This window comes from Alosa pseudoharengus, unplaced genomic scaffold, assembly GCF_046254945.1.
Source record: "Alosa pseudoharengus isolate Yale_2024_CS ecotype anadromous, Long Island Sound unplaced genomic scaffold, YU_APseudo_1.1 YU_APseudo_1.1_scf_22, whole genome shotgun sequence".
NCBI lineage: Eukaryota > Metazoa > Chordata > Actinopteri > Clupeiformes > Clupeidae > Alosa > Alosa pseudoharengus.
The window spans coordinates 31895408-31923177 of record NW_027468680.1 but is presented as its reverse complement, the minus strand read 5'-3'; the positions used below and the strand labels follow the sequence as shown (position 1 = coordinate 31923177).

Sequence of the window (27770 nt, the reverse complement as noted above, 5' to 3'; positions counted from 1 at the left end):
ACTGACATGTCAAATGACTACCTTGGGGAAAAGCAGAGCTTGTTATTCATTCTTTCAGCACTCCTATTGTTAGAATATTGACTGTCTTTTCTACAGGCTGGTTTCAAGATAACCTACGACCACCCCCCCCCCCCCACACACACACACACACACACACACACACACACACACACTCTCTCTCTCTCTCTCTCTCTCTCTCACCCACACACACACATGCACACACACTCTCTCTCTCTCTCTCTCTCTCTCACACACACACATGCACACACACTTCTCCTTAAGAACACAGTGTCTATTATTTCCCGTGTTTTACTGAGGGAATGTAAGGGCCGACTTAAGTGAGAGAAAGGTATGTCCCAAGAGATATTGAGACACCAGGGGAATGGGTTTTGTGTTTGCACTCATCATTGAGTTTAATGGCTTTCATGGGTGGTTTGCTTGGAACCAATAGATGTGCGGTATGTTTTATGTATAGACACAGACACACATGTGCACACACACACAAGCACACACACCTAAATACACATTTGTAGATGAATGCACATCGACAGGTGTTGTCATAAGTATATGTACACATATAGAGTGAAACTACATATACAGAGATGCTTTCAATATTGACAGAGTCAACCGGCATGCATTGTAGGAGTGGACTAAGGTTTTCATTAAGCGCTAACTGCCCTGTGTGCTCTCTCTCGCGCGCGCGCTTTCAGGACACCAGTACCATGGAGAGATTGTTTGGGAGTTGAAGGGTGAAAAAGGGGGGGGGGGGTTACTCAGCTGTTTGAGGCCCTACCCCTACACCCCTCGTCACACCCCCACACCCTATGACACCCGTTCCACATGTGGCTTTGTTGGTGTGGCTACAATTCCCATGACAACAGCTTGAGTGTGTGTGTATTTATGTGTGTGTGTGTGTGTGTGTATGTGTGTGTGTGCGTGTGTGTGTGTGTGTGTGTGTGAGTGTTTGGTCCCCACAAGCAGATGTGTGCAGACCAAGGTGGGTTGGGCTTCGGAGAAGTGGAGTGTGTGTGTGTGGGGGGGGGGGGGGGGGGCTATACAGTGGACAGTGGTAAAAGACCTTTCCCCCATTCAGCTCACCTTGTTTTTCTCCTCACTCTCTCTCTTTCTCTCTCACTAACTCTTTCTCCATTCTTCCCTCTCTTTCTTGCCAAATCTAGCCTTTCCTTCACTTGTCTTGTTTCCTTTCAGTTTTTACATTTCATTTGTTAGGCCAACCATGTCTTTTTTTAGTCCCAGTCATCCCTTCTCGTCTCCTCTCTTTCTCACTTATATCCTTTCTTTCTTGTGCTAATTTACTACCCCCACCCCACAATTTATCTGCATGTGGTAATGGGTGGATTGTGGGTAATTAAGATAAATGGCAGAAGTACACAGTGTAATCGAGAATCTAGGCCAGTTGACCAGAGTGGTGGGCAATTATGGAGGAAAGCAACACGATAACAGCGCAGTGTCTGCAGGGCAAAGGTAGAGGCACTGCTGTCTGAGACACCCAGAGAGACCATTTGGCGTCACCAAGTGTAGAGCAACTGAAGGCTTAGTGGCGACGTCCAAGGGTGGAGAATGTTCCGTTGAATGTATAAATGTCCAAATGTATAACACACCACTGGACAGAGGGTTAGAAGCAGCAATACTGCTAAATAATGCTGGTGAACCAAAAGCATTGAGCAATCCAGCAATGTTGTGAGGGTTGGTCTACATTAATGTTGTTGTTCTATTTTTAAATGTGAGTCACAATCAGGACACAAAAACAGAAGTCCAAGCAGGACAAATAGCATGACTGTGTGGAACAGTGACAACAGGGACCCCTTTGGTGTGCTGACATCAAACGATCAAACGACAAACAAACAGAGACTGTGTTTTGCTGGACACTGGAGTGTGTGTGTGTGTGTGTGTGAGAGAGAGAGAGAGAGGAAGAGTGTGTTTGTCCCCTGGTTCATTTCGCATGCAGAGCAGAGAGTAGTGTGTTTATGTTCCAGTCACTCCATCTTCTCACGGTTCTCCAAACCCCACCCGAGAATCACAGACACAAACACACATTCTCTCTCTCAGACACACACACAGACACACACACACACACACACACACACACACACACACACACACACACACACACACACACACAAACACACACAGTGTAGAAGTTGATGAGCTGGCTTCCTGCCTTTCTGTCGTCCCTCTCTCCTGGTAGAAAATGCTACCAGACAGCACAGCATGAAAACATATTCAGATACAACAGAAAAGGGAACCTTTTTCACAATTGTGGTTACTGATGTAACTCCTTCAACACCATGTAGAACTGGCATTTCCTCAAAACAAAATCCATAACCTGTTTGTCAAGTTCAACATCACCGTGATCACATGGAAAAATTAAGATCTTAATTTTTTGAGTCTTAATATTGAATTGTCACATCACTGACTGCCTATATTAATACAGAAAACTACAGAAGAAGAATCTTTAGTTATTTTCAATTTCACTCTCCCTAAAAACTACATCTGTCTCAGTTGCTGCAGAAGAATGCACAATGGTGGCACTGCAGTCAGAGCTGTTTATTTGAGATGTCTTCCATCTGCCTGGCACTTGGGCTCAAATGACTTTTGAAGTGGATGTACATGTTTGTCCTCCTCGAAGTCTAAGTCGTACCTGCATGTACTGATAGCCTATCACAATTCTGGAATATCTTGTTTGGTTTCTCTTCCTCAAGAAAGAAAAAAAAAACACACAGCAACAAATTTTCAGCCCACTGTGAAATAAGCACGTTCTTTACAGGGGCAATTAAGTAATTATCTCTCAGCTGGTGAGAAATGATCTACGAAAGCGATACAGCTCGGGGGAAAGCGCTGTGGCTTTCGCTGGATGTGAGGTTCAGGACACACCTTTCAGCGCTAATTTGCTGCTAGCTTGACTGCTGATCGCTTCTTTATTCACCAACTGTCAGCCAGCCCTATGGGTGCTTTTAACAGCAATGAGGCCCAGCATTAGAAGCCACACTCTAATTAGTGAGGCTCTATGATAGCACTCTTATGAACTCCCTTTCTTCTTTCTCTCTCTCTGGAAAGGAGAGTAGAGCATCACAAGCTGTTATATTCTTTGTTATTAATATATCTGTATACTGAAGCTGATTACCATACTATCTTATCTATTATACTCCAAATTAAACCCCTCTAATTCTAAACAAGGGGCTGTTTTTACTGTCTGTTTGTCTGTCTGTTTGTGTGTGTGTGTGTGTGTGTGTGTGTGTGTGTGTGTGTTTGTGTGTGTGTGTGTGTGTGTGTGTGTTGGGTGTATGTGTAAGGGAGAGATGTGTAAACACCAACTGCTTTCTCCCACGCAGGGCCGTGCACACAAGGGGTTAAAGCAGCACACAAGGCAACAGGGGTGTTTTGATTGGCTTCACAGACATAAACAAGAGCCGCACTTGTCAGTGACCCCGGGGCCCGACCCACGGAGAGAGATAGACGGGCGCACTAATGGGTGTCTCTTTCAGCGGAGCGAATGGCGAGCGCAGAAACAGAGGGGCCATTGTTCCAGGGGCCTCCTCTGTGGCCAAGGCTCTCCCCGGCGCAGAGAGGGAGGGAGAGAGAGAGAGAGAGAGGGAGGGAGAGAGAGAAAAAAAAGTGCTGATCCAGCCAGAGCAGCAACTTCAGCAGGGCAGCAGTGAGTGGTCTGCACACACACATACATACTGACACACATACACACTCACATAGTAACACACTCACATAATGACACACACACACACACACACACACACACACACACACACACACACACACACAGAGGGCTCCATCCCCCAGCCCTCCTCCTAGCGCAGCAGCACAATAGTCTGTCCCGAGGGAGATTTTAAACCCCATGCAGGATAATCACCCCCCTCCTCTCCTCCTCCTCCTCCTCTTCTCTCCCCTCCTCACTGGACTGTTTACACACAGAGGCACAATAGGTGCTGAGGTGGAGGAGGACTGGGGTGGGGAGGGCTAGAGGGCTGTGTGGGGGTAGGTTGGAGTTACCGATGCAGGAGCCACTGGCTTCTTAATCTGAGATCGGTCATCTGAGACGCCTATATTTTCTTACAGCCCTACACACAGACTTATTATGCATATCAGCGTTTTATCATGCAGGCCTGAACTTCGCCCTAAACTCTTAGGAAAACAAAATGGCACCACATCAACAGGCTGCATTAAGTCAGAGCGGCTGGTTAGGCTTTTCTTTCAGTGTGTGTGTGTGTGTGTGTGTGTCATTCACTGTCATTGGGTGTCCTTGTCAAATATTCATTAGTCATTAGTCTTCATTTCTTAACATTAAGCATTAGGGTTAGGGTTGGCTTTAGGTTAACAAACATTTGGGTTAGGCTAAATGTTTGGTTTATAATTCATTAAATTCAGAATCCACTGAAAGACGTTTGCCATAGGTTGTGTATAGGTCATGGGCCTCTACTGTTTTGTGTGTAAATGTGTGGGTATGTATACACAGTGTGTTCCTAGTGAATCTTAAGGATAGCATTGGGTTCAATTGTGACTTGGTTCAGCGATTGTTGTTTTATTTTAGCACCTCATATATACCTGTATAACTGTATGAACATCTGTCCTCTCTGTAGAAGGATAATAATGTTCTACTGTCCTTGTTTCCTTTGAGTTGAGAAATGAGCCTGACAGACTGCCGTGTCTACTTGTCCCTTTGTCTTTTCCCTCCTGAGTTCTCTGGCTGTTATACCTACCAGATCAAAACCACATCCCCCTTTGACAGACGCAGGAGCAGACCGGAGGCAGCACTGGTGCTGGTGTCATGCCAACGATGCCTGCCCCGCGGCAATGAGACGGAGCGAGGGAGGGTGGCGGAGCAGGTGAGTCAGGTGGCGGCGAGGTGCGAAAGCATACCTGACAGTGCTGAACAACAGGTCTGCCACGCGATAGTAAGAGAGAGAGAGAGAGACCTGGAACTGCGTACCTCCGGGTTACAGCTTTAAACAAAACAACAGATGTAACCAGAGTTGCCTCTCCAGCTGCTACGGCTCAGGAGAACAAAAACAGATTTCTCTAGCTGTGTAATGTTTTTTTTTTTTTTTTACTTTTTGTATATGTGTGTGTGTGTGTGTGTGTGTTGAAGCATTTCTTTAACACTAACACACTAAAGGATTGGAGTGGTGTAATTTTTATCTGCTTTCTGTCTACAGAGTAAGATTAACCAAAACATGTTTTGGTTAATGTCGTTAATTAACTCAAAGCCACCCTAATGAGAGTTAATCTCTGCCGAGAAGCATGGCTGCTATGTTTTGGTGGTTTGTTGCGACTTCACTTGGGCAGCCAAACATACATTAGGGTCATCAGGGATCAAGGCTCAGTGACCTCTTTGCTTTGCCAGATTACACTCAGATGACGATGTGAACTGTGGTGTCTGTCTGGCCCAGATCTGCACATCTGACCATTAACCAGAGCCAGCTTCTATCTACCAGCCATGACCCTTTGGCAAGAAAATGACATTAATTTAAACTGAGCAGGGGATGGATGTAAACACTACATAGCCCTCCACAATGTAGTAGGAGGTTAGGGCACAGGTCAGAGTTGGTATTGTGCACATTAGTTCGCCAATTATCATAAGAGTGAGACCGAGTTCATGTGTGTAGCTGGGCTAGCCCTATATGGATCACTGTTTTGGTTTGCATGCAAGTATTGGTTTGCATACATACTGTACATGCTTTGATTGTGTTGGTTGTTACCACACTGCTGAACACATGCATGTATGTATACGTTTGTTTCACAACACTCCTATTTAAGTCCCATCATACCCTAATGCCTGTGTGTGTTTATGTGTGTGTGTGCATGTGCTTTACCAACAACTCTGACTGAGAGATGTGTGCTTGCATGCATGTGAATATTGGGACAGCATGTGTATGGTGTATGTATGGTGTGTCTGTGTGTGTCACTTTGTGGAGTGACTGGAAGTCATTAGCCTGGTCAGGAGGCTTGACTGGGGCCAGTGAATTAATGACCTCACAGCAGGAGGGGGAGGCCGCAGGCCAAGCGCTGCCAAACGCCTGGGTGCCCACAGAGATGCCCGTTACAGCAGGATACACACCAGACACTGAGATGGAGGGAGGAAGTAAGAGAAAGAAAGATGGAGAGAGCATGAAAAATAGGATAGAGGAAAAAAGAAGGGAAGTGACAGAGGTGGTGTGTGTATTTTGTGTTTGTATGAGAGTGTTATGTGTTTGTATGTGAGTGTTATGTATAGAAGTTACCCTCTGTGTACACAGTATAGTAAGGAAAATCATATATGCCTGGAAGAAAAGGAGACACTCCAATCTTTTAGTTTAATACATTTTATTGAAAAAAAAATGTACCAATTAAACAACAAAAAATTGAAGTCTTTCTGAGAAAAGCTCTTATGTACAGCATATTGCACTATATAACAAATAGTCTAGACCTCCATACTGTATAAAAACCAGGGAAACAATAGTAATGAGTGCACAGTACAGTCTCGAAGACACACAGTCAAAGTTTACAAAAATGCTACATTTTTGCTGGGTCTCATTTCTTGGTATAGAGTATGTGTGAGCCTCAAGACTGTTAAACCTGTATGAAATGAAGGCAACTTCAAGGATTTCAGCAATAAATGTAACTAACAGTATGTTTTTTTCTTTTATGCAAATGCTTAATATGTGCCAATTTAAGTAAAATCTGATGCTTTTTTGTAGTTTAAAAATGGCTATAAAAATGTAATCTTACAAGCCCGTACCACCCTTTCCACACCAAAGTTAATTCAGCAAGGAATGTTGTAAGTTAATTTCCTTCCTTTTTTAAAAAAAAAAAAAAAGCCCTTGATTTCATTTGATGTTTCATAGAAATTCCAAAAGGTATTAAAAACAATTTATAGGCCAAAACTGCCTCTAAAAAGCAGATGTATGAAAGTTTTAAAAAAGTCAGAAAAAGTCATGAGCAAGGAACTGCTTGCATGTAAAAAAAAACATTTAAGATTCATTCTTCCTCAGGTCTTTTTGTTGAATTACAATGGACAAAAAATAGTGATACTCCAAGACACTGACGGTTTTCAATACTAAACTGACTGTTCTGTGGGCCTCTCTCCTCCACTGAACCTCCCCCTGATCCCACAAAAACAACACTAACACTGGGTGACATCTCAACCTAATAGTAGGCTACACTTCAGGGAGTGGACCAAGAATGTCAGGTCCAGTCCATACAGATATAACACAGGACATTGCTTGTCTGGCACCTGATGGTCAGATTAAATAAAATGCATCTATGTATGTGTTGCTACAACAGTCAGGGATTAAACACGTGAGTGTCAAAGACTTTTTTTTCCAGTGCATGTCAATTGAAAAAGTGTAGAAAACAAACAACAAAGTCTAACCAATAACCAATGCCCAGTGACTTCACAGAACAATTGGACAGAGTTTGTACAACACTACTGTCAGTGCCACCATTTTTTCGAAGTGAAATAATCACTGTGGTCAACTTGTAATGACTAACTTGATGATTTACTAAAATACGAGGGTAACACTTGTATGTGCAATGATAACTAACAAAGGCAGAGTGTCAAACAGCATCTTGAGCTGCTAATTTCAGTGTACAGGGCTTCAGTGGGCTTTGAGCTAGTGGTTGAAGGGAAAGCTTGGTCCTTCATGGTTTTATGTGGAGACACATCACTTAACAAAGAACACACCTCGACATGCCACGCCAAGAGAAAGGCACAGCTTTCCGGGGGCAAAAAATCAACTAACCTTCAGCTCGTTCCAGATTTTTTCGTCTTTATGATTATTTTCATACACGTACCACAGACCAAACATGTCACTGGCAATTAAACTTGTTCACGTAGGTCTGCGTCTCATGTGAGTTTCTCAAATCAAGTGTTAGCCCTTCTGATTTTAAGGTCGTTGTAGACCATCCACTGACATACAAAATTAATTCCATTTTTTATGATAATGAAATTTTCAGTTGATTGTAAAACTTAAAAATTCGGTTGTTTCTGTTTGTTTTGAGTGAACACAACTGAGATTCTGGACATAAGAATGTACTCCCAAGAAACAATCAGGCAATGCATGGCCCCTACCATTCAGCAGAGAAACACAAATACAATATATACAAATCTAAGAATAAAAAAAGTCAAGAAATTGCACAAATGAATGTATACAGTAGCAAATGGGCAAATATACAAACAATAAATAAGAGAAAAAAGAACAAAACTAAAAATAAATTAAAAAAAAAATAACAAGTGAAACACAAAATGTCCTAAAGAAGTTTTGGAAGTAGTCCACATACACAGGGTCCAGAAAGAATTTGGTATGGTGACACAGCAAGACTAAGATGGGGAAAAAGCGAGAGATAGAGAGGCAGAGCTACAAGGACAATTAACTGGCTCAGCGTTCAAAATTTGCAGGAAACAACTACAACTTTCAACTCCTCTCCTAATGTCGAACAAGCTTCAAATGTAGATTCTGCCTCCAATAGCTCTCAACGCAATAGTCACCAACCTACAGCTACATCAACATCAACAAGATCATCTATTGTACCATACTCATGTACCCAAGGTTGTACACAGTGGCCATTGAAAAGAAAGCAACTTTGTGAGCTGTTTAAAACTGCACAGGCTGCATAATCTCACCCAGAACTGAATCTGCTACAACTATATGAATTGCTAAATCATCAACATGAGGTTATTTCCTCCAAATGGACCAAAGGTGTGTAAAAGGTGGCGATTGGAGTTGAAGTTAAATCTCTTCCAAGTGATAAGACATAACATAAGACATAGTTGTGGACTACTCAAACTTGGGACATGAAGTTGGAAAAGAACGCAATAAAAAAAGAATAAGGCAACACAAAATAGAAAACAAACAAACAAACAAAAGAAACACAAATAACAGCATTGACGAGAATGAATCAGTGTCTTCAAACATGCCAAAAACATTATAACAATAATTACAGTTCAATTCTCTCTTCTGGAGATTTTCTCCTCTAGTCTTGTAAAAAGAATGTTTTAAAGGCAGAAAAGTAGTGGTCATTTATATTCAACAATTACACCACTGCACCGTTTAACAAATCACCTGAAAAGGTATATAGTCATATACTTTTTTTTTTTGTTAATTACAAAAGCCCAGATACATATCCTGAGGAAAAAAAAGATGCAGTCGATTCACAGATTTGTTTGCACAGTATTGCTCAAGCACCAAACACTCAAGTTGTTTGGAGTCTCTCCAACTGGCAACAAAGATGAGCACACTTCAAAAACATCTTGGGGGGGACAGGGGGTACGAACCTATATAAATTTATCAATTTGAATAGTTGAAATAACTGCATTCAGTGGAGTGGTTTTCGTGGTATATAGAAGTTTCAACAAGACAACATTTTTCTCTGCTCTGCTCAGGATATGTTTACTCTTTTGTCTGATCTGAATTGGGGGGGGGGGGGGGGGGGGGGGGAGTAAAAACAGTTGGGTCTTGGGAAAAACAAAACAAAAAAATAATTGTAAGAAATAAAACATGTTTTTAGTCACCTTCATTACCCACTTTGAGAGGTTTACGTTAATCAAATATAATGCAAATATAATGATACTATTTCAATCATACTTCAACACATTCATTCAGATTCAGAACAAATCATCCCTAAAAGGTTCTGCTTCCCTGACCATAACAAAAAATAAAAAAATCATCATAAAAAAGGTAACAATAAAAACAACATGCTTTCTGATTAAAATCAATCACCCTTGGCAGACGTACACTAGTGCAAGCAAAATGGATTCCGAAGCTCATCTGGGATTCTGCCGGTTGTATGACAAAAATCTTCTGGCCTTCTCATGCTACTCTTTCATTTGATAGGGGCACAAAGACAGGAGTAGTTGTAACCCCAAAAGACTATGAGGAGCGGGGAGCACTTTTGGGTCTCCTTACGCAAGCAGACACCAGGAGAGACTCTCTGGAGAGATACTGAGTTGGATTATTTCATCTGCCTTTCATATCTACAGTAGGAATATCACCAGTTTTCTAATCCTTATGGATTAAGCCCATTAAACACCTACTTCATGATGCCATGCATGGCACAATAACTAATACAACAAACTGGAACTTGAATCCATTAAAGACTTAATATTTCAAAACAAATAGAAAACAAAAAAATAATCAGACACTGAGAATAAAACCAAAAACACTCTTACACACCAAGAAGTTGAAGAAAGAACAAATAATATTAACATCTTGTTGAAAAAAACAGGACAAGCTGAGGTGCAAAACAGTTTGTTCTGAAAAAAGAGAGAAGAAATACAACATACACACACAAAAAAACAGCCTCTTTGGAGATTAGTTGGTTGTCAAGTTGATTGGTTTCCTGGGAGATTTCAGAACAGGAGCCCCATGCCACCCAATCATTTTCTTTCTTTTCCTTCTCCTCAGTCATTCCATGGTGGCATGGGGACAATAAGGCATTCCCAAGACATACGGAGGTCATTCAAGAAGTACATATATGGAAGTGCAAACAATAAAACAAGAACAATATACTGTACAAAATACCACCTCCACACTTTCCTTTTTTCTCACTACTTTTTTCTTTTTTGTGTGTCTTTTTTTATGAAAATAGGAATAGAAAAATCTTGTGAATAGCATGGCATCATCTTCTACTTGGAGAGAAAAAACACCTCATCCTCAGGGGGTGGGGGGTATTAAGAAAAACAGTAGAAAAGAGACATGGGTTCCCCGACCTGCAGTCAACCAGCATCTCCTTTTTGCTCATCTCTCTGTTGCTCCCTTGCTCTTTTTCTTCCTCTCCTTCTTTTCCTTCTCCAAACCCGTGTTGAATCTTGGACAGTGCCATTGGTGGTCCCTGCCACGCTGAGTGGGACCGGGCGGTCTGGCCCGTGGTGGTGGCTGGTCAGCATAGTCCGTCTCACCTCGGCCCTTCGCCCGCCGGTCTCTCAAAGAGCAGGGTGTACAGAGCCCATGCCAGACGCCACAAAACTGGCTGCTGCTGTTGTCTTTGGTTTCTCTGAAACTGTAAACAAAAAGAATGATGAGAATCTATGATGATGAATGCAGGAGACAACAGGTTGAGCAATGTCAATTTTTAATGACACACTGTTCACAATAATAATGAAGGGTGGAAAGTTGACATTGTTGACATGCAAGTCAGCAACACCATGACATGACGACAATTGTAATTTCACATGAATCACTTATAATGACTTAGTGAAGAAAATCATCTTGTAGCTGTGTTTGTAACACTGTAATTCCTCTGTGAACACACCTGCCCCAGCATTCACTGCCAACTCATTTATGTTTGTCAAGGACACACTAGTCAAATATTACACTCCTCTCAGTTTGAGTCAGGGAGGGTAACTCAGGCATGCCAAACACTGCTGTTTGACCTAGGCTACCCTAAGGGATGATGATGCTTAGATACAAGTACTGTATACACACATTATATTAGACTGTGTACACACACGCACGCACGCACGCACGCACGCACACACACACACACACACACACTAAGCTTATATATAGCTATTATATATTACACATAGTTCTCTATAGATAGCTTAGATCATACATCCACACTACAGTCTTCCCCAGACATGAATGCCTACCGAGGGAAGTGTGCAAAAGCGACTTCTCACACACATCAATGTGGCTGCCACTCTGACTGGATGGAGAGATTAGCCTGAGGATAAAGCCAGCAGTACCACTGACAAGCACAGATAAGACAATTTTAACAAACAGGATTAAGGAGGGGTGAGGGGGGTTACTGTGCAGTCAGTGAAAAGATTTGGGCAATGTTTATGTGTATGTGTCTGTGTGCATCTGTGTGTGATTAGTATATGTGTGTGTGCGTGTGTGCGTCTTGAGAGAGGAGTGCTGCTGCTTTGGCTCTGAACCTGGTGAGACAGCCAACGCTGATACGATATCAGCCCCCTTTAAAGACAGCCCATAAAACTCCACGCGAGCGAGCGAGCGTCCTTTAAGCATCTGAACAACTCCTCCCCCTGATATCAGACTGGCACACTGCTTTCTTTCTGTACTGTCCAGACTGTGTTTACGACTCAGGGGGGGTACTTTCAGGACTTTCTAGAGACATGTGTGGACATGTCTGTCAGTGGCCATAGACTGACAATGCAGGTGCCATGAAAATACCATCCTTAATTCTAATCTGTGGAATAACAGTAATAACGGTCATCGTAGATGATAAATCTGAAAACACAATGCACTCGGCATTCAGGAAAAGGCTAAAAATAGGCTGGTAATAAAGCACTTTTGCGCCCACACATTTTCTGTTCCCGACTTCTGGGCTTCCTTCATTGTTTCGCGGAGGCGGGCTTCCATTGGCTCCCAGACACTAGGACAAACATTGCAGAGCGTTGCATAAGCTTGCGCCAGCACCCTCGCTGACTCCTCATGGGCGCGGGCTGGCTGGCTTACGCTGCTGTGCCGCTCTGTGTGGGAAGGCAACATAAAAATGAAGGGGGGGGAAAACGACCAGAGAACTGCCACCCCCAACTGCAGCTCTGCAGGGAGCCTTGTGAGTGTGTGTTGGGGAGGAGGGGGAGATGTAGTCACCCACTGCAGTGTGTATTTGAAAGCCGACACAAGAACACTCGAGTTACTGTGGATTTGATCCTGATGTGTTATGACAATGAGAACAAATAAAATGCATTCACCCAAATCAAAAAAGCATTTCCCCATAATCTGTGGCAGACATTTGGGCATCGACTTGTGTCTCTGTCTGGAGGCTGGATCCATTTCCTCCAGTTAATGAAGGAACAGTGTTAAGTGCATCCCAAGCCATCTGACATGCCCCTTAGTAAAAGCAACATCTGAACACAACCCTCTAGTGCTCAGGTAGATAGCTTGATAAGCACAGCAACACTACAATGAGATCTTCATCAGGTGATAAATAAACACCTTGCAACTCTGTGTCTGGTAGACCTAAGCTGTATGTTTAAGCCCTTTTATATGTGGGTGTCCTTGTGTAGTTTAAGTGTATAGATCATAGTGTCTAGATGTGTCTAGATGTCTATGTACAAGGTTTCCTTTTGGTTATGGTTATGGCATTTGGCAGACGCCTTTGTCCAAGGCGACATACAAATACAAATATAATACTTAAATTTAACAGGGAACAATTTAAATTTACTGTTGGTCAGACTACATTAGGGAGAATAGCAAAATAAACAACAATGTCAATTCAATCAATAGCCTAATGAAATAAACAATGATGTTGAATGAAGGAAAATAGCAATAATAAACAATAATGTTCCTTCAATCAATAACATAATAACAATAACAATAGCATGGTCAGACTACATTCAGGAGAATAACATTAGCATTGTAGCTTAAATTTCAGTCTTTATTTGTAAGCTGCCTTAGATATAAAAGTGTCATCTACATGAATGAATGTAAATGTATGTCTCAGCCCTTAATGTGTAAGTGTAGGCCAAGTTAAAGGTGCAGTCAGGGATTTTGCACGATTTCTAGCCCGTAACATTTTTTGTCACATTCAGCAATAATCAAAGACAAACAAACGCAACTTCCTGCACAATCCCTGACTGCACCTTTAAGAGAATACCACCTGTACTGAGTGTTTCAACAGGATTAAATCAACAAAAAGATAACTAAATCAGTGTCTGAAATTCTGCTAGTAGAGTTTTGCTGGTGTAAATCAATTATGATAGTACAATACAAACACAGACACGCACACACAGACACACCAAGCAGTCTTTTAAGAGAAATGTTTCCACTGTAAACACAAATGAGGAAACACGAAACTCAAACACTGTCAAAGCCTAGTACTCAGCAAGCTTGTACGTCAGCGCAGGGTCATGCCCTTAAACCACACAGCCTGATAAAGAAACTTCCAGAAAGTCCCTCCTGTTATTGCCAGTGACCTTTAGAGCCCCAAGATCTATGGGCTTTGTCATGCGTGAGTCCGTTGTTAGATATGAAAAGTGTCTATTGGTGTGTATGTGAGTGTGAGTCAATGTTGCCTAAAATATGTGTGCTATATAAATATATGTGCTATATAAATAAATTGACTTGACTTATTAACATGTTTGGTAGTGTGTGTGTGACGGTCATGTGTGAGCATCACACTCAAGCACTTACAACACAACGTGCAAGGGCCAATCTGCCCGTCTCTGGATGCTATCTGTTGATCTAACTGTGGGTTTGCAGTACGTGTCCGTCTCTGTGCATCTGTGTGACAATATGAATGTTTCCGTTTGTGTACATCTCTGTGTGTGTGTGTCTGTTACTCGGTGTGTGTGTGTGTGTGTGTGTATGTATATGTATGCTACAGGTACCCTAGTCATGTGGCTTGAACTGTCAGAATTGTGTCTGAATCTAAATGCACTCTGCTGATAAGGGCAGACCTGAGTTTACCCAGACACTGTGTCGTCACTGTGGCCTTCACCCTTATCACATGCCCATGCAGGCTGCCCAGCTCACCTCACACACGTCCTGAAACACCAGTTGCTTATCAGCAGAGCGCTCATAAACAGCAGACATACAGCTGCATACTGAATCAATGCCTTTCACCATCCACACACACACGCGCGCACACACACACGTATACATACTCACACAAGCTGATGGCAAATATACGCAAGTGGCCATAAACAGCTGGCGCCTAGCAACTTGCTGAATCTTGGCAAAACAAACACACGTGCAAACATGACACATGTGTGCTCATAACACATACACCCAACCAACCACAATGACAATTCTTCCACACACACAAGAAACACACACACTGGAGCTAATAACGTTGGTGTTTTATCTGTTAATCCCAGAGTTACTCAACAGAACTCGTATACTTGTGATGATGGTGACAAAGCATGTTTGATCCCCACTCTCACGCAAGGCTGGCTAGGGGGGCGGCTTTGTTTTGGTGTTGCTTTGTGTGTGTGCGTGTGTGTGTATGGGGGGTGGGGGTGGGGTGGCTGGTGGTTTGAGTTAGCATTGTTTTTCCTCCAGAGCGGTGACATCGTGGTTCCTCTCCTGTGTGCACAGCGACGCACTACTAGACCGTCAGCAGGAAGTGTGACTCAAAGCGTAGCCCTTCCCCACCACCCCCCAACCCCACTTCTCTTCTGCCGCTTTCCTCCCCAAAGCACAGCTGAAGTTGTAAACACACACGTGTGTGTGTGTGTGTGTGTGTGTGTGTGTGTGTGTGTGTGTGTGTGTGTGAGTGTGAGTGTGAGTGTGAGAGAGATTCCTAAGAGCAACTGTGACTGCTGAGTGAAGATAAGGAGACACTGCCTGACACTACACACACACACACACACACACACATCTAATGCACTCATACTAGACATTTAATCTGCTTTCAGCACTCATTCTGAAGGCAGCAGGATAACCCTATGGGAAAGAGAAGGAGGGAGTGAAAGAGAGAAAAAAGACCAGATAAAAAAAAAAACAAAACCCTGAAACCTAATTCTGCCTCTCGCCTGAGTTCGCCTCTCACACACACTCGATGACAGCTACTACCTGCTGCTGAAGCTCTTCAAGTCTCACACACACACACACACACACACACACACACACTAAAGTTGCCCATGGGTCTGAAGCGTCACTGTCAGAGTGAGGAGCAATTTATCTGTCAGCGGCCCTATGCCTCACATTGACTTCTAAGAGACTTAATCCACGGCCATGCCTCAGGCACTCTACAGAGAGAGAAAGAGAGAGATAACAGGGAGGGAGGAAGAGAAAGAGAGGAGGAAGAGAGAGGGGAAATAGAGAGGGCTCAGGAACAACAACAACCAAGACCTCGCCGTTGAACATACCAAAGGGCTGGACGTCTAATGGAACATCAGAAAAACCACACTGATGTCTGACGAAGAGAGAGGGATTTGTTTAAGAGAAAGAGAGAGGAAGAGAAAGAAATAAGAGAACAACAGATACAGGAGGGAGAAGACTGGAGAGACAAGTGGAGCACTAAAGTGCAAATATAAATAAAAAAGTATGGCAATGTGAGATAAAACTCCTGAGTGATTGAGCAAGAGAGAGCAAGCGAGAGAGATAAAGAAAGAAAGAAAGAAAGAAAGAGAGAAAGAGAGAAAGAGAGAGAGAGAGAGATGTGCTGTTTGACAAGCTCTCAAAGTTTGTGAACACACAGACATTGTTCAGGTTGTGAACAAAGAGGCATATCTACAACCTCAGAGAGAGAAACACTGAAATGAACTTGAACTTGAGATAACAACACAGAGAGATTGCAAGAGAGGGAGGGGGAAGGCAGGGAGGGAGAGGCACAGACAGAGCCAGACAAGGAGAGAGATATGACTAGAGATACAAGGAAAGACAAATAGAGAGAGAAAGAGAGGGGGAGGGGGGGGAGAGGGAAACAGAAAAAATTAGATGGATAGAAGAGAGGGAAAGAAAGAATGAGGTTAAAAAGAAGTGAGGGAAAGAGAGGGAAGCAGGCAGACAAGGAGAAAAACACAAGTTGAGACACAGAAGAAGATAAATAAAGAGAGAAGGGAGAGAGAGAGAGAGAGAGAGAGAGAAAGAAAGAAAGAGAGAGACAACACTTTGGCAATATTGTATCTTTAGTCATGCCAATATAGTGAGAGGAAGGAAGATAGAGAGAGATGCAGTTGTAATGTTCATGAGCTGCCTGAGGGCTCTTACCTACCTCACTGCTGAACAGTTAATTGCACAACATCACCACAGAGCCAAGATCAGCAGTAGCCTTGTGCTGTGCTGTGCTGTGCTGATCACACTGGCCACAAACACTCACACACAGCCAGCCAGCCAGCCAGTCACACACACACACACATACAAAGACAGACAGCCAGACAGACAGACAAACAGAGAGACAGACACAGACCCACTCACATAGACAGACAAACAAACACAACACACACACAGTTTAGGCTCATCCGGATAACCTCATGATCAGCAGGGTTGCAAAATTCCAGGAAGTTGGAAACTTTCCATGGGAATTAACGGGATTATCGGGAACGTTTCCAGAAATTTTGCAGTAATGTCCCGCCCTTTGCAACCCTAATGATCAGTCACCGGCAATACCACCGGCTGATGTCGAGCAGCCGGCACCACAGCCGCTGATGCTGATAGTCTTGCCACTGCCGGCTTACCAGAACAGGCCCATATGTCACCTATCCACAGTCTGCACAGTATGGACAGGAGGTCACCTATATCACCTATCCACAGTCTGCACAGTATGGACAGGAGGTCACCTATATCACCTATCCACAGTCTGCACAGTATGGACAAGAGGGCCGCTGTGCCTACTAACTGTGATCAGAGGTGTCAGAGGTTTCTTGCTCAGTCTTTCACACACAGAGACGCAGATTTCAGATCTTTCTTCCCACACAGATGATGATTTTCACACTATAAATAAATAAAAAGATAGATAGATAAATAAATAAATAAATAAATAAATAAATAAATAATTAATACTTAATCAGAGGGTTATCACAAGAGCATTTACCAAAGAATCTCGATAGTATCAAAGAATATTGTTTTCAACAAGAACAGACAACAGGTATGCCAATTCTTCATTGAGGGAGAGAAGATGATGATGAGTGCCCGAGGGATTCAAGCTCAACAAAAACAAGGCCTAGTGAATCCTGCAAAGAGCAGAGGTGGATTAGGCTACTTGTGTCCCTGTCAGAGGAAAAGCCCCGTCTTGAGGCAAACAATGGACTGGGCAAACACAAAAACAAAAAAAACAAAAAAAAATTTGATATATCTGATAACAGCAGATTACCAGCTGTGGTCACTGTTGGTCATCTCCATGTCACAGGGCAGTGGCTTTACTATCTCAGTTTTGACTGCAGTTAGCATCGACTTCAGGCTGGCATTGCCACAGAGCCTTCCTGTCCACTGGTGCAGTGGAGCTGAAACACGCACACACACACAGGGCTTGGTGGCGGCGCATGGGTAGGCCCTGAGGGATGTGGAGCAAAGCCTCTTATTAGGGCGTCTCTTGTGGGCGCTCCTGACGGCTAGGGCAGGACTTGCTGGAGACTCCCAAACCACAGCTGTTCCTCGTACCCCCACACTCACACACACACAGATTCACATAAACACATATATGCATGCAAACACACACACACACACACACACACACACACCTCAATAACCTCAACTCCCCCACACTCACGCTTACCCAAGCACAAAAACATCCCCACTAACACACACACACACACACACCTCACCAACATCCAACCCCCTCAGAGCCCTAGCCAACTCCACAGCCCTGGCCAAACTCGATGCCCTCCAACACACCCTGCAAGTGTGTATCAGAGAGGCAAGAGAGTGAATGTACACTTGTGTGTGTGTGTGTGTGTGTGTGTGTGAGTGAGAGAGAGAGAGAGAGAGTGTGTGTGTGTGTGTGTGTGTCAGAGAGTGTGTCAGAGAAGCAAGAGTTTTAAAGAGTGAGTGTGCATGCTTGTGTGTCTGTGGTTGAGGCAATGAACTGTGATCCTTCTTTTGATTTTCAAGCAGTTAAAATAATGCCTCAAGGCAACCTGACCGAAATCGCAACTCATCCGCATCAAGGATGGCCACCACGGACAAACACACACACACACACACACACCTCAATAACTCTGGCTGCTGGATCATGTCACTGTGACCAGGGTGAGCCTTACGTCACCTCCCACACACCACCAATGGTAGGATCACTGAGGGCAAACACACTGAGGGGACCACAGTAACAAACAGGAAGCACACCATTATGGATGACACTGGAGGAGAGAGAGAGAGGGAGAAAGAGGGAGAGAGAGAGGGAGTGAGAGCAGAAGGTTTAGAGAGAGAAACCTGAGGCTAGTAGTGGGAGGTTAGCAGTGAGAATGGAAAAGAGAAGTGAGTGAATGGAAATTAAGAATGAAAACAAAAAACAAAGAAAGACAACAAGAATGAAAGAGCGAGCGGAAAAGTGGAGGGGACGTCCTGCCTCTGCTCAGGCCTCGAGTCTCGGGGGAATTAGCGAGCCAGGTTGGAGCTGGTCTCACCAACACACACACAGTGGGGGAAGCGTGGTGGCCAACACAAACACCGGAGGCAGACGTGCCTGCCCTCGGGCCCCGGCACCGTGGCTAGCTCACCCCCCACACCTCCCTTCCAAACCTCCCCTCTGGCCTTTCATGTCCCCCCTGGGCACCAGAAACAAGCCCACAAGCCACGTCACGGGCAGCTGATGGACAAACCACCTGAGTCAACAACAAATCAGCACCGCTGCCCAGCCCAGCCTGGCTCACGACGCACATGCAGGCCAAACTGGAGCCGTTTCTATGCGACTCAGGAGCCAAAGTGGGAAAACATTCGAGGTCAAGGCCTGTGTGAGTAGAGCTGAGAGTCCACACACACGTTTATCTCCATGAAGAATGAGCAACTGATATGTTATGTGCAGTCCAATTAGCAGCATTGATTGTGACAGATGATCTCTTTTTAGATGTCTTTAGATGTGATGGAGACAATCCTCCGAGAAGTGATTTAAGTGTGTGTGTGTGTGTGTGTGTGTGTGTGTGTGTGTTTACGTACCAGCTGTAGTTGTTCCTGGTGGAACTGATCTCCAATCATCTGCAGTTTCTGGCCGATCTCCACTTCCACGCTCCTTGCTGCTGGCTGCTGGGGACGATGGGCTTGACCCCACTGGTCTTCAGCCATGGCTCCCCCCAAGCGCTCAACGTGGGCAGACTGTAATCGCAAGGCTGCGTTACCTGCCATCAACATAGTCACACACACAAAATGTATTGTCAGAGCAATGCTACTCCTCACTAGTAATCACCTTTATGCAGCATCCATTGCCCCCTCTTGTAGTAGCTTAATAGTAGCTTTCAAGATGGATTTTATTTTGGAAATAAAATTGAAGACAAATAAACCCTTTTTAAGCATTTCTGGAGACAAATTCCCAATAAAAAAAACTGAAGGCACTATGCATAAACACATCCTTCCAATAAAATAAGTAGTCAGATGCAACTCTTTTTTTTCTGCAACCAAATTCACACCCTTTTACACGCTTTTACAGCATAGAAAACGTTCTCCCAAAACTGTCTGCTTTGTCTGATACATCTCAGACAGCCAAATGCACACATGCTCACATGCCCTTCTCCTGGTTTCATAACTATTAAAATCAGACAAAGCGACCAGCATGCAGTGAAAACAAGACTGTAGACACACAGGACCGGATACTTGTGCCGTGTGTAAAAGGAAATCAGTGCTTTCGAAAGCCACGTGAGTCACGGGGGCCTGCGTGCCATGGTCACTCGGAGGAAGTTGCCCCATGATTCGAGAAATGCTCGAGTCTAGAGTGTAAAGTACTGACTGGCACAGAGGCCAGGTTACAAGAGGGTAAAGTCACACCAGTGACCATGAAGTTATACTGTAGCTATTGTAAATCCAGTAGGTGGTAAAAAAAGGTGCTAACAATACAAAATTATGGACTCGATATCACTTGATAGCCCTCAGGCTGATGGAACATGTATCTGCAGAAGACTATAATTCACTTTGGATGAAAGTGTACATGAGCAAATGAAGGTGAATGTAAAATGTGTCAACATGGATCACTGTGCAATGCTCCTACTGCACATCCCTTGCATCCAATGTGTATGCTCCTACCCTCCACTCCTACTACACATCCAGAACTATTCCATCAAAGCCTATCAGCATTAGACAGAGATGGAGAAATCATCTCTGGCTATTTCCATTCCTCGCTGTCTAGTCCACCTGTCAGGACCAGAAGCTGTTCCGCAATCAGTGATTTACAGCTCTACAACCCCGGACGGGATGACCAACATCCAGGGCACGGCATCTGCCACTCCTGCCGGGCACAAGCCACGGGCTCCCTGCCAGTCAGTCAGTCTGTCTGCCAGCCAGCCAGCCAGCCAGCCAGCCCACCAGCGTTCCCATGTCTGCCAAGGTTACGCCGAGGCAGCGAGCCAACGGTTGTTTGCAATGCAAAGCAGCCGTGCGAGCAAGTGCTCAGGTAATAAAAGCCGACGTGACCAGGACCGGCAGACGCCAGAGGGGGGCCCTCGGAGCCGCGAGGCGGCAAACGAGTGGCTGTAAAAGTGTTGTCCTCGCAGTTCAGTGGCGCCTGGCCTCAGGCTATGACAGGAGGAGACGCTAGCTGGCTGGGAGTCATCTGCGTATTTCTCACACACCCTTAAGTCTCTCCATCTCACGTTTTTTTTCCACTCTCTGGGACTCATTCACTCTCTCGCTCAGGGAGGAAGCCGTCTCTACTAAGCTCTGAACAAATGTTGCATTTGACATTGATTTGTTTTGGCATCGTGAGGTATAAACACAAGGCAGTCTTACATCCAGCAATAAGAACAAGAAAGCTGACAGTAGTTGCCAATTTGCTATCCCAGGCTGCAACAACCCAGTGGATTTCAGTAGATCAAGCCTCCAGATTCAAAAACCGTGGCTAGTATCAAAGTCAACATTTCTATGATAAGTGTCAAAATACCATAGAGTGTTGACACCAGTGTTGACACTCCTTCAGAAACATGTCAGGGTAAACCCACAAACACAGCAGCACTAAGAATAGGATAAAGTTATTTATTAGGGAGTCTATCGGTGCATTTATCTGAGTGGTGTGCATGCGAATTTGGGTTCATCTTACCGTGGAAGACTTGTCTTGGCTCCTGTGCCAGGCCACAGGGCAGCATGCCGTTGCCTAGCAACAGGGCGGGGCCAGGCGTCTGGGTTGCCCTGTTCTCCGACTTGATGTCCTTGAAGGGTAAGTGCCAGAGTGAGTCCTCCCTAAAAACATCCTCGTCATCATCCTCCATGTGGAGCTCGCCACAGTAGGGCTGCCTGTGACCAATCAGAAGACAGAAGAACACAAACCACAACCAATTAGCCACCAGGACTCATTAACACCACTGTAGGCTGCCTGGAGATGGGGTGTCTTGTAACCAATCAGTAAAGAGAAACAAACAGGCCTCATCCTTGCCAATGTGATCTGTGTGAGCTCACTGACAGTTAAAAATGAAAAGTTTTAAAAACAAAACACACAGGAATGATGTAATCTGAAAGTATGATCTCTCTGCTCGATTGTTTCAGGTGCCACTTCTAAACAAAACAACCAGAGTTTTGTGTGGTGGCCTGACTTTGATTTTTTGGATTTTCACTGAGGGGTTTTGAAGATGCAAAACAAAAAAAAGCTACCTCAAGTAACTCTTTGCGGAGCCAACAATCAGCATTTCTTTCTGCTCAACAAAGTAATACCAGGGTGGAAATTAGTGTGGCTTAAGCTGGGGCCTCTGTATGATTTGGTTTAAATAGCAGAGGTTGTCACCACGAAGAAACCACACACTCGTTTGGTTGTGGTTGGGCGACTCGTAGTGCTATATTTAGGCCTAACCGTAGACTGCCGTTTGGCAGGAGCCTAATCATCCATCTTTCTTCCCCTCTCCCTCCTCAGCCCTGAGGTCTTGTGGCTACGTTCCGTACTCTGCAAAGCCTCAATGTTCCGTGAGTGACAGCAAAATCAGCATTCACTAGTTCAGCCATATTGTTTACCCGTCTAGTGCCAACAGAGAGTGAGACAGCCATAACAAGGCCACTCCAGCGCAAACATTGGGCAAAGCGATGAGAATGATCGCCTTCCCTACGTTCTCTCTTTTTGGCACAATAAAGCCATAAATTGAGAGGCATGACATTGGCCGCACACTAGTGTGTGTTCCTTCTACAACAAGCAAGACGCTCATGACAAGGCACAGTCAAACTTAAGCAGTTTTCTTGTACAAAAAGATCCACAGCCAATGGATAACGACTGTTTTTTAATGGTACTTCTCTGTTTTTTTTTTTAAAAACACTTTACACATCTGTCAGCCTGCCAAAAGCAAAGCTTGTGCTTGTGTGTGTGTGTGTGTGTGTTGGCTTTGCTATCATCCTGGCACTTGCTTCTGTTTTCTTTTCTCTTGCTTTTAAATAAATGATGGTAATTCCATAAGACATTCTGTTTCCTACGAACCATCTACAATTCTGACAACTTATTTCCATGCATATGCACGTGCATATTGCTCTCCAAATCCACCGTGCAGCCCGAGTGAGTGTTTCGGTGGACAAGGCCTATGACAGAAAAAGGTTTCGAGGTGTTCGGGCTGCTTGATGTTCAAAGATGTGAGTTTTGGTAATTTTCGTTGCAGGCGACTGCCAAGTTGAAAGCGCTGCAAGGGCCGTTGCCCGAGACTGAGACTTCTCTTGAGTACAGGACAAGAGATTCAGAGCTTCAGCGACACACAGCTCCCTCTGCTGCCTTCTGCTCAATACACACTGACCTACTGCCTGTGTGATTTACACACACACACACACACGCACACACGCACACACACTACACAATTTCCCTATCAGACAGACAGGTGAGCACAGGGTTACACATTCCCTTATAAACATTTGCTAAAAAAAAGACACTTAGTCACTACACACACACACAGGCATTTTCCCTGACAGACATGTGTGAATACAAGGTAACACATGACCTTCTACACCTTTGCTGAAAAAAGACACTCACTTCACACACACTTTCTCACACAAATGCCAGTCATACTCATCCACAAGCACAAACCCATACATGCCATTTGTGCAATTACATGCTAATAATTGCTACTTACTACTTTATCCATTCTAACTTGATAAGGCCCATCCTGACACCTTTACTGTGATGTCCTCAGCTTAACAATTCTCCAAAACTGCTCAGACACCTCACATCCTCATACACTCTCCATCACACACTAGCTTTCTCGCTGTTATTCCCTTCCTAATCATAGCAAACACAACACATAACACACAGCCTCATACCTTTATACATCCATACATGCCACAAACATGTCAAACATCAGTACCAGCAGGCCTCAAACCAGAGAGCAGATAGGTAGCCTAAATTCATTCTAGTCATTTACAACTCATTATAGTAAAACCTTGAACACATTTTGATTCTGTAGCGGCCTACTCTGCCAGCATATGTGAGAAAGAGAGTAAGCAGATCTGCATCAAAGTACCATTACATCATAATAACTACACAAAACATGAAACAGGTGAAACATTTCATTTCAAAGTGTTCATCAGTTCACGGGTAGAGATTAGTTGGTTTTCGACTTGAAGACTACAGCTGCAGAATCATATTACATAATTTTTTTGGAATGCCGGCTCACGAGACCACGTATTCAGCATGTTTGGAAGAGGATTCTGCCAAAGGGCCTACACTTAGTCATTATAATTTTAAAATGTAATGGGTAGCCTAATTTAATTTAAAATAGGTTGCCCCCCAAAACAAGCTTTAGCATAGGAAATATGGCTGACACCAAGAGCTCACCACCACCCTGTCAAACGTTATAATACCACCCCCTGGCAGGCGGTGTCTAAACAACTCGCAAGTGCTCGCCTACAACTCATGTTAACTTCTCACTACAAAATTCAGGAAATGACAGCTTGGCTAAAAATGTACCCTCCACGGCTAACCGACATCGAGATTGCCTTTCAAAATGTGGATAAATGTGTACAGACAACGGTAACGTTAAATGCATTGTGTTTTGTTTTTTTCCCTTCACTTTTCCGTCTGTTCTGTAACGTAATACACGCATGTGCTAAAAAGAAAAAGGTAAACAACTACGAAATGTGTTTTCCCTGTCTTGAAAACAAGTTAGCTTGCTAAATTAACTGTGCCACGATATGAAAACTTGCCTGTTACAGCTAATGTTAACGTTAATTTGGAGATAGCACCGAAGGTTCTAGGTATAACCTGTAAATTAATGTTAAATCATACGGCTGGTGTTTGGCGTTAATAACGAAACGGACGGATACTAGGGCGGTGGTCAGAGTGAATTGGTTGTATACTGAATCTCAATTTAACGGCCTGGCCCCGTAGAGATTATATACCAAAATCTTCGCAAAGACTTTAGTCACGTTAGCTAACGTTAAAGTTGTTTGACTTCCCGGACCCGGGGCAGACACACGGCCATAAACTCAGTGAACCCATTTCGTGCAGTCATACAAATTAGATAAGATCACTAGTTTAACGTTAATATTATTGTTACCTTGCTAAACTTAGCTCCCATTATTTTCTCCAAGGGTAGAACTAGCTAAGTTTCATAGAATCTCTTTCGCCAAATATGTTAAACCATTTGGCAGAATACTGTTAATATTAAAGGGCACTTACATGTGTATGATGTCTAACGTAAACCAATATAATAATAATAATAATAAATAACAATTATAAAAATAATTGAAAAAAATAAAATAACATCGCATTACAGCTTGAGTAAGCAACGCCTCTCCCTTCCAACACTCGCCACAGCCAAAACAAATAGTTATATCGTTATCATTTCGACAAAGTTCGGGACGTCTCTTTCCTAGTAATGTAACAGTTAACAGTTACATCAATGTCAAGTCAGTTCACAGCCGTCTCCCATCAGTTCACTTGTGATGAAAAAAGATGCAGTAACGTTACAAGGAAGCTGATAGAAGCGTGTCAATTTAGTGATAGCGTTAGCAAGTTGAATTGTTGAGCTAAATGTTGACCGTCGTGAGTTCAGAAAACTTTAAGGAGCAGAGGGGTCGATGTCTATCGCTGAGTAACGTTAACGGTACGGTTAAGGCTTAGCATTCTATGTTAAAGTAACGTAAAGTTTAACGAACACTGATAATATCAAATAACGTAATATTCCGTATCAGCATTTTCAAGCAAGTTGATGTTATGTTATTATGGCAACTTATGAAATATCTCCAACGATGATTTAAACCAAACAATCTAATCAGAATAACCTGTTATATTGCCCGTCGCGGTAATATGGAGTCAGGTACAATAGTGCTAACAATGTTACCGTTGTCTTATCGCTAACAGTTAACGTTACGAATCTAACTTACCGGTGGCTAAATTAGCCCGCTGGCTAGGTAGTTGCTATTTCTATTTGCCCAAAATTGCCGAAGCCACCATTAACGTCTACCAGTTACGTTAACTACATTGACAACGTCAATGATAATTTTCGCAGCCTGACTAAACAACATACTTCCTATCAAGTGAGTCATCAGTAAAACCGAAAAACAATGTCCAGTGATTTAACATTCGTTTGCAAGCACTGCATGTTAAAAAACAAAATACCCTAACTTAGAGCCAGTTAATGAAAGTTAACGTTAGCAAGCGAGCTAGCAAACAAACAAAATGTATTTGTCATTAAGACTGGTATTCTGTAACTAACGTCAATATGTAGCACTATACAGTTAACGTTCATGTAGAAACTAAGAAAGACAAAAAAAACTAGCGTTACGTAATGTCTTTGCTTTTGATAATGTGCTTGGGTTCATTGCAGTAGCAGCTAACGTTACCTCAGTTTGTTCTCCAATTCGTTGTATTTCCTTGTCAGAAATGTATTTGTAAGATCACGATTGTTGGCGACGCAGGCAAGCAGGGTCGTGCTTTATCGCGGTTCTACTCCGTTCTCTGCTGTGAGTAGACTAGCATGCCCATTTCATCCGTCGACGTCAGAAAAATACTCCTCCCATTGACCAGCCTACAAGTAAATAGGGCCTGTCACAGTAGGCTACCATAACAATGAATGGAAAAGTTAAAGTGTGTTAATCCGTTGAATTATCAATGGACCTCTGCTGTCTTTTACTTTTATACATTTTATTTAGTTTTTGCATGTTTAACTCAATGTACTTTAGGCTGTCTTAGTAACATACTTATGTGCTAGGCTACACTATCACAAATGTGCCTTGAATAAGGTAGGCCTACTAATTCAGTAAAATGTTCCAGATGTAAAATGTTGTGATTATTTCGATAGATACCAGTCGGCAATTCAACAAATATGAAATGTTTACCATTACTTCATATTCACGACAGAATTTGGTAGATGGAAGACTGACGTCTTCAACAACCAATCAAAATGTTTGTTTTGATCCCGCCTATTTAGACACGTGGATGGGAAATTCCCCAGCGGGAAAACTAGTGCACTTTCTGTCAGCGACTGCCTCCGCTTTTAATGAGGCTCAAATCAACAGTAAACTGCCTATATGAATGAAAATTGTCACATCTCTGTGCGATTGTGTTGACTGTGTTTGCCCGCATGTTATGTTATGTTAGTATTAATGAACGAAAAATGCGAGAGAGAATAGAAAGAATAGACTCATACGCAGTAGCCTAAAGGCAGCTCATTTCATGTAGATAGATGTTCGTATTTAACTGAAGATGACAGATATGTGGTGCAAAACGCAGACATCCGCTATATGGATCATTGTTAGCAGCAGGTATAGGCAGATGCCTATTTGATCTTATTTAGCTCATCTGAATCACATGAAACCTAATGCCAACCTCCCCCCATTTCCATTGTTTGATGGATAGGTGCTCTTTACCAAGAATGGCAAACAATCCATTTGTACTGTGCACTGCCCTACCCAACACAGCTGTAACAGTTTCTAATTACCTTTCAGCATAGCAGACTCAGCACATGAATGTAACATTCCCACAAACAAGGCCGCACCCATTCCACCACTGTTTGATAGGCTCTATTTATTCCCCTTTGGAATCCAGTGCTGGCTTTAGAGTGGTGCTGGGAGGCCGGGGCAGGTGCTGGTTGTTATGATCTGCCCTCTCTCCCACCCCCTGGGGTATCACTGATCAATAAACACTCAGGCAGCTGGGGGCAGAGAATGACCCTGCATTCTCTCACACAGAAGACAATTCAAAACCCCACTCTCGACCCCCCCCCCCCCCTTCTCCCAACACACACACACACCACTCCCCTACCCCCACTAGGACTGCTCAGCTCCCAACACTCAATCTGTCACTCA

The 27770-nt window shown here is 43.5% G+C and overlaps 1 protein-coding gene and 1 long non-coding RNA gene across 3 annotated transcripts in view; one reads left to right on the top strand and one right to left on the bottom strand.

Annotated features, from left to right (window-relative positions):
- Positions 1-9430: 9430 nt before the first annotated feature.
- On the bottom strand, positions 9431-26393 carry bmf1 (BCL2 modifying factor 1). Of its 2 annotated transcripts, XM_076299745.1 has the most exons (5): positions 26307-26393; positions 21601-21794; positions 19515-19693; positions 11603-11700; positions 10921-11010 (listed from the first exon to the last, which is right to left on the bottom strand). In XM_076299745.1, exons 2-4 carry the CDS (start codon positions 21767-21769, stop codon positions 11638-11640), a joined length of 411 nt encoding a protein of 136 aa, XP_076155860.1. In that variant the 5' UTR covers positions 21770-21794; positions 26307-26393; the 3' UTR covers positions 10921-11010; positions 11603-11637. The 2 variants fall into 2 exon arrangements, with proteins under 2 accessions (XP_076155859.1, XP_076155860.1); XM_076299744.1 differs by lacking the exon at positions 11603-11700 and having other exon boundaries at positions 9431-11010.
- LOC143139147 (uncharacterized) overlaps positions 24401-27770 on the top strand; it is a 22008-nt gene continuing 18638 nt past the window's right edge. Inside the window, exon 1 of the long non-coding RNA XR_012990340.1 lies at positions 24401-24492. This is a non-coding gene — a long non-coding RNA (uncharacterized LOC143139147). The remainder of the gene's footprint in view (positions 24493-27770) is intronic.

Coding starts and splice junctions, on each gene's coding strand:
- bmf1 (XM_076299744.1), bottom strand. CDS start 21,769: ATGGAGGATGATGACGAGGATGTTTTTAGGGAGGACTCACTCTGGCAC. Junction 19,694..21,600: donor GCCAAGACAAGTCTTCCACG/GTAAGATGAACC, acceptor TGTTGATGGCAG/GTAACGCAGCCTTGCGATTA. Junction 11,011..19,514: donor ACCAGGAACAACTACAGCTG/GTACGTAAACAC, acceptor TTTTGTTTACAG/TTTCAGAGAAACCAAAGACA.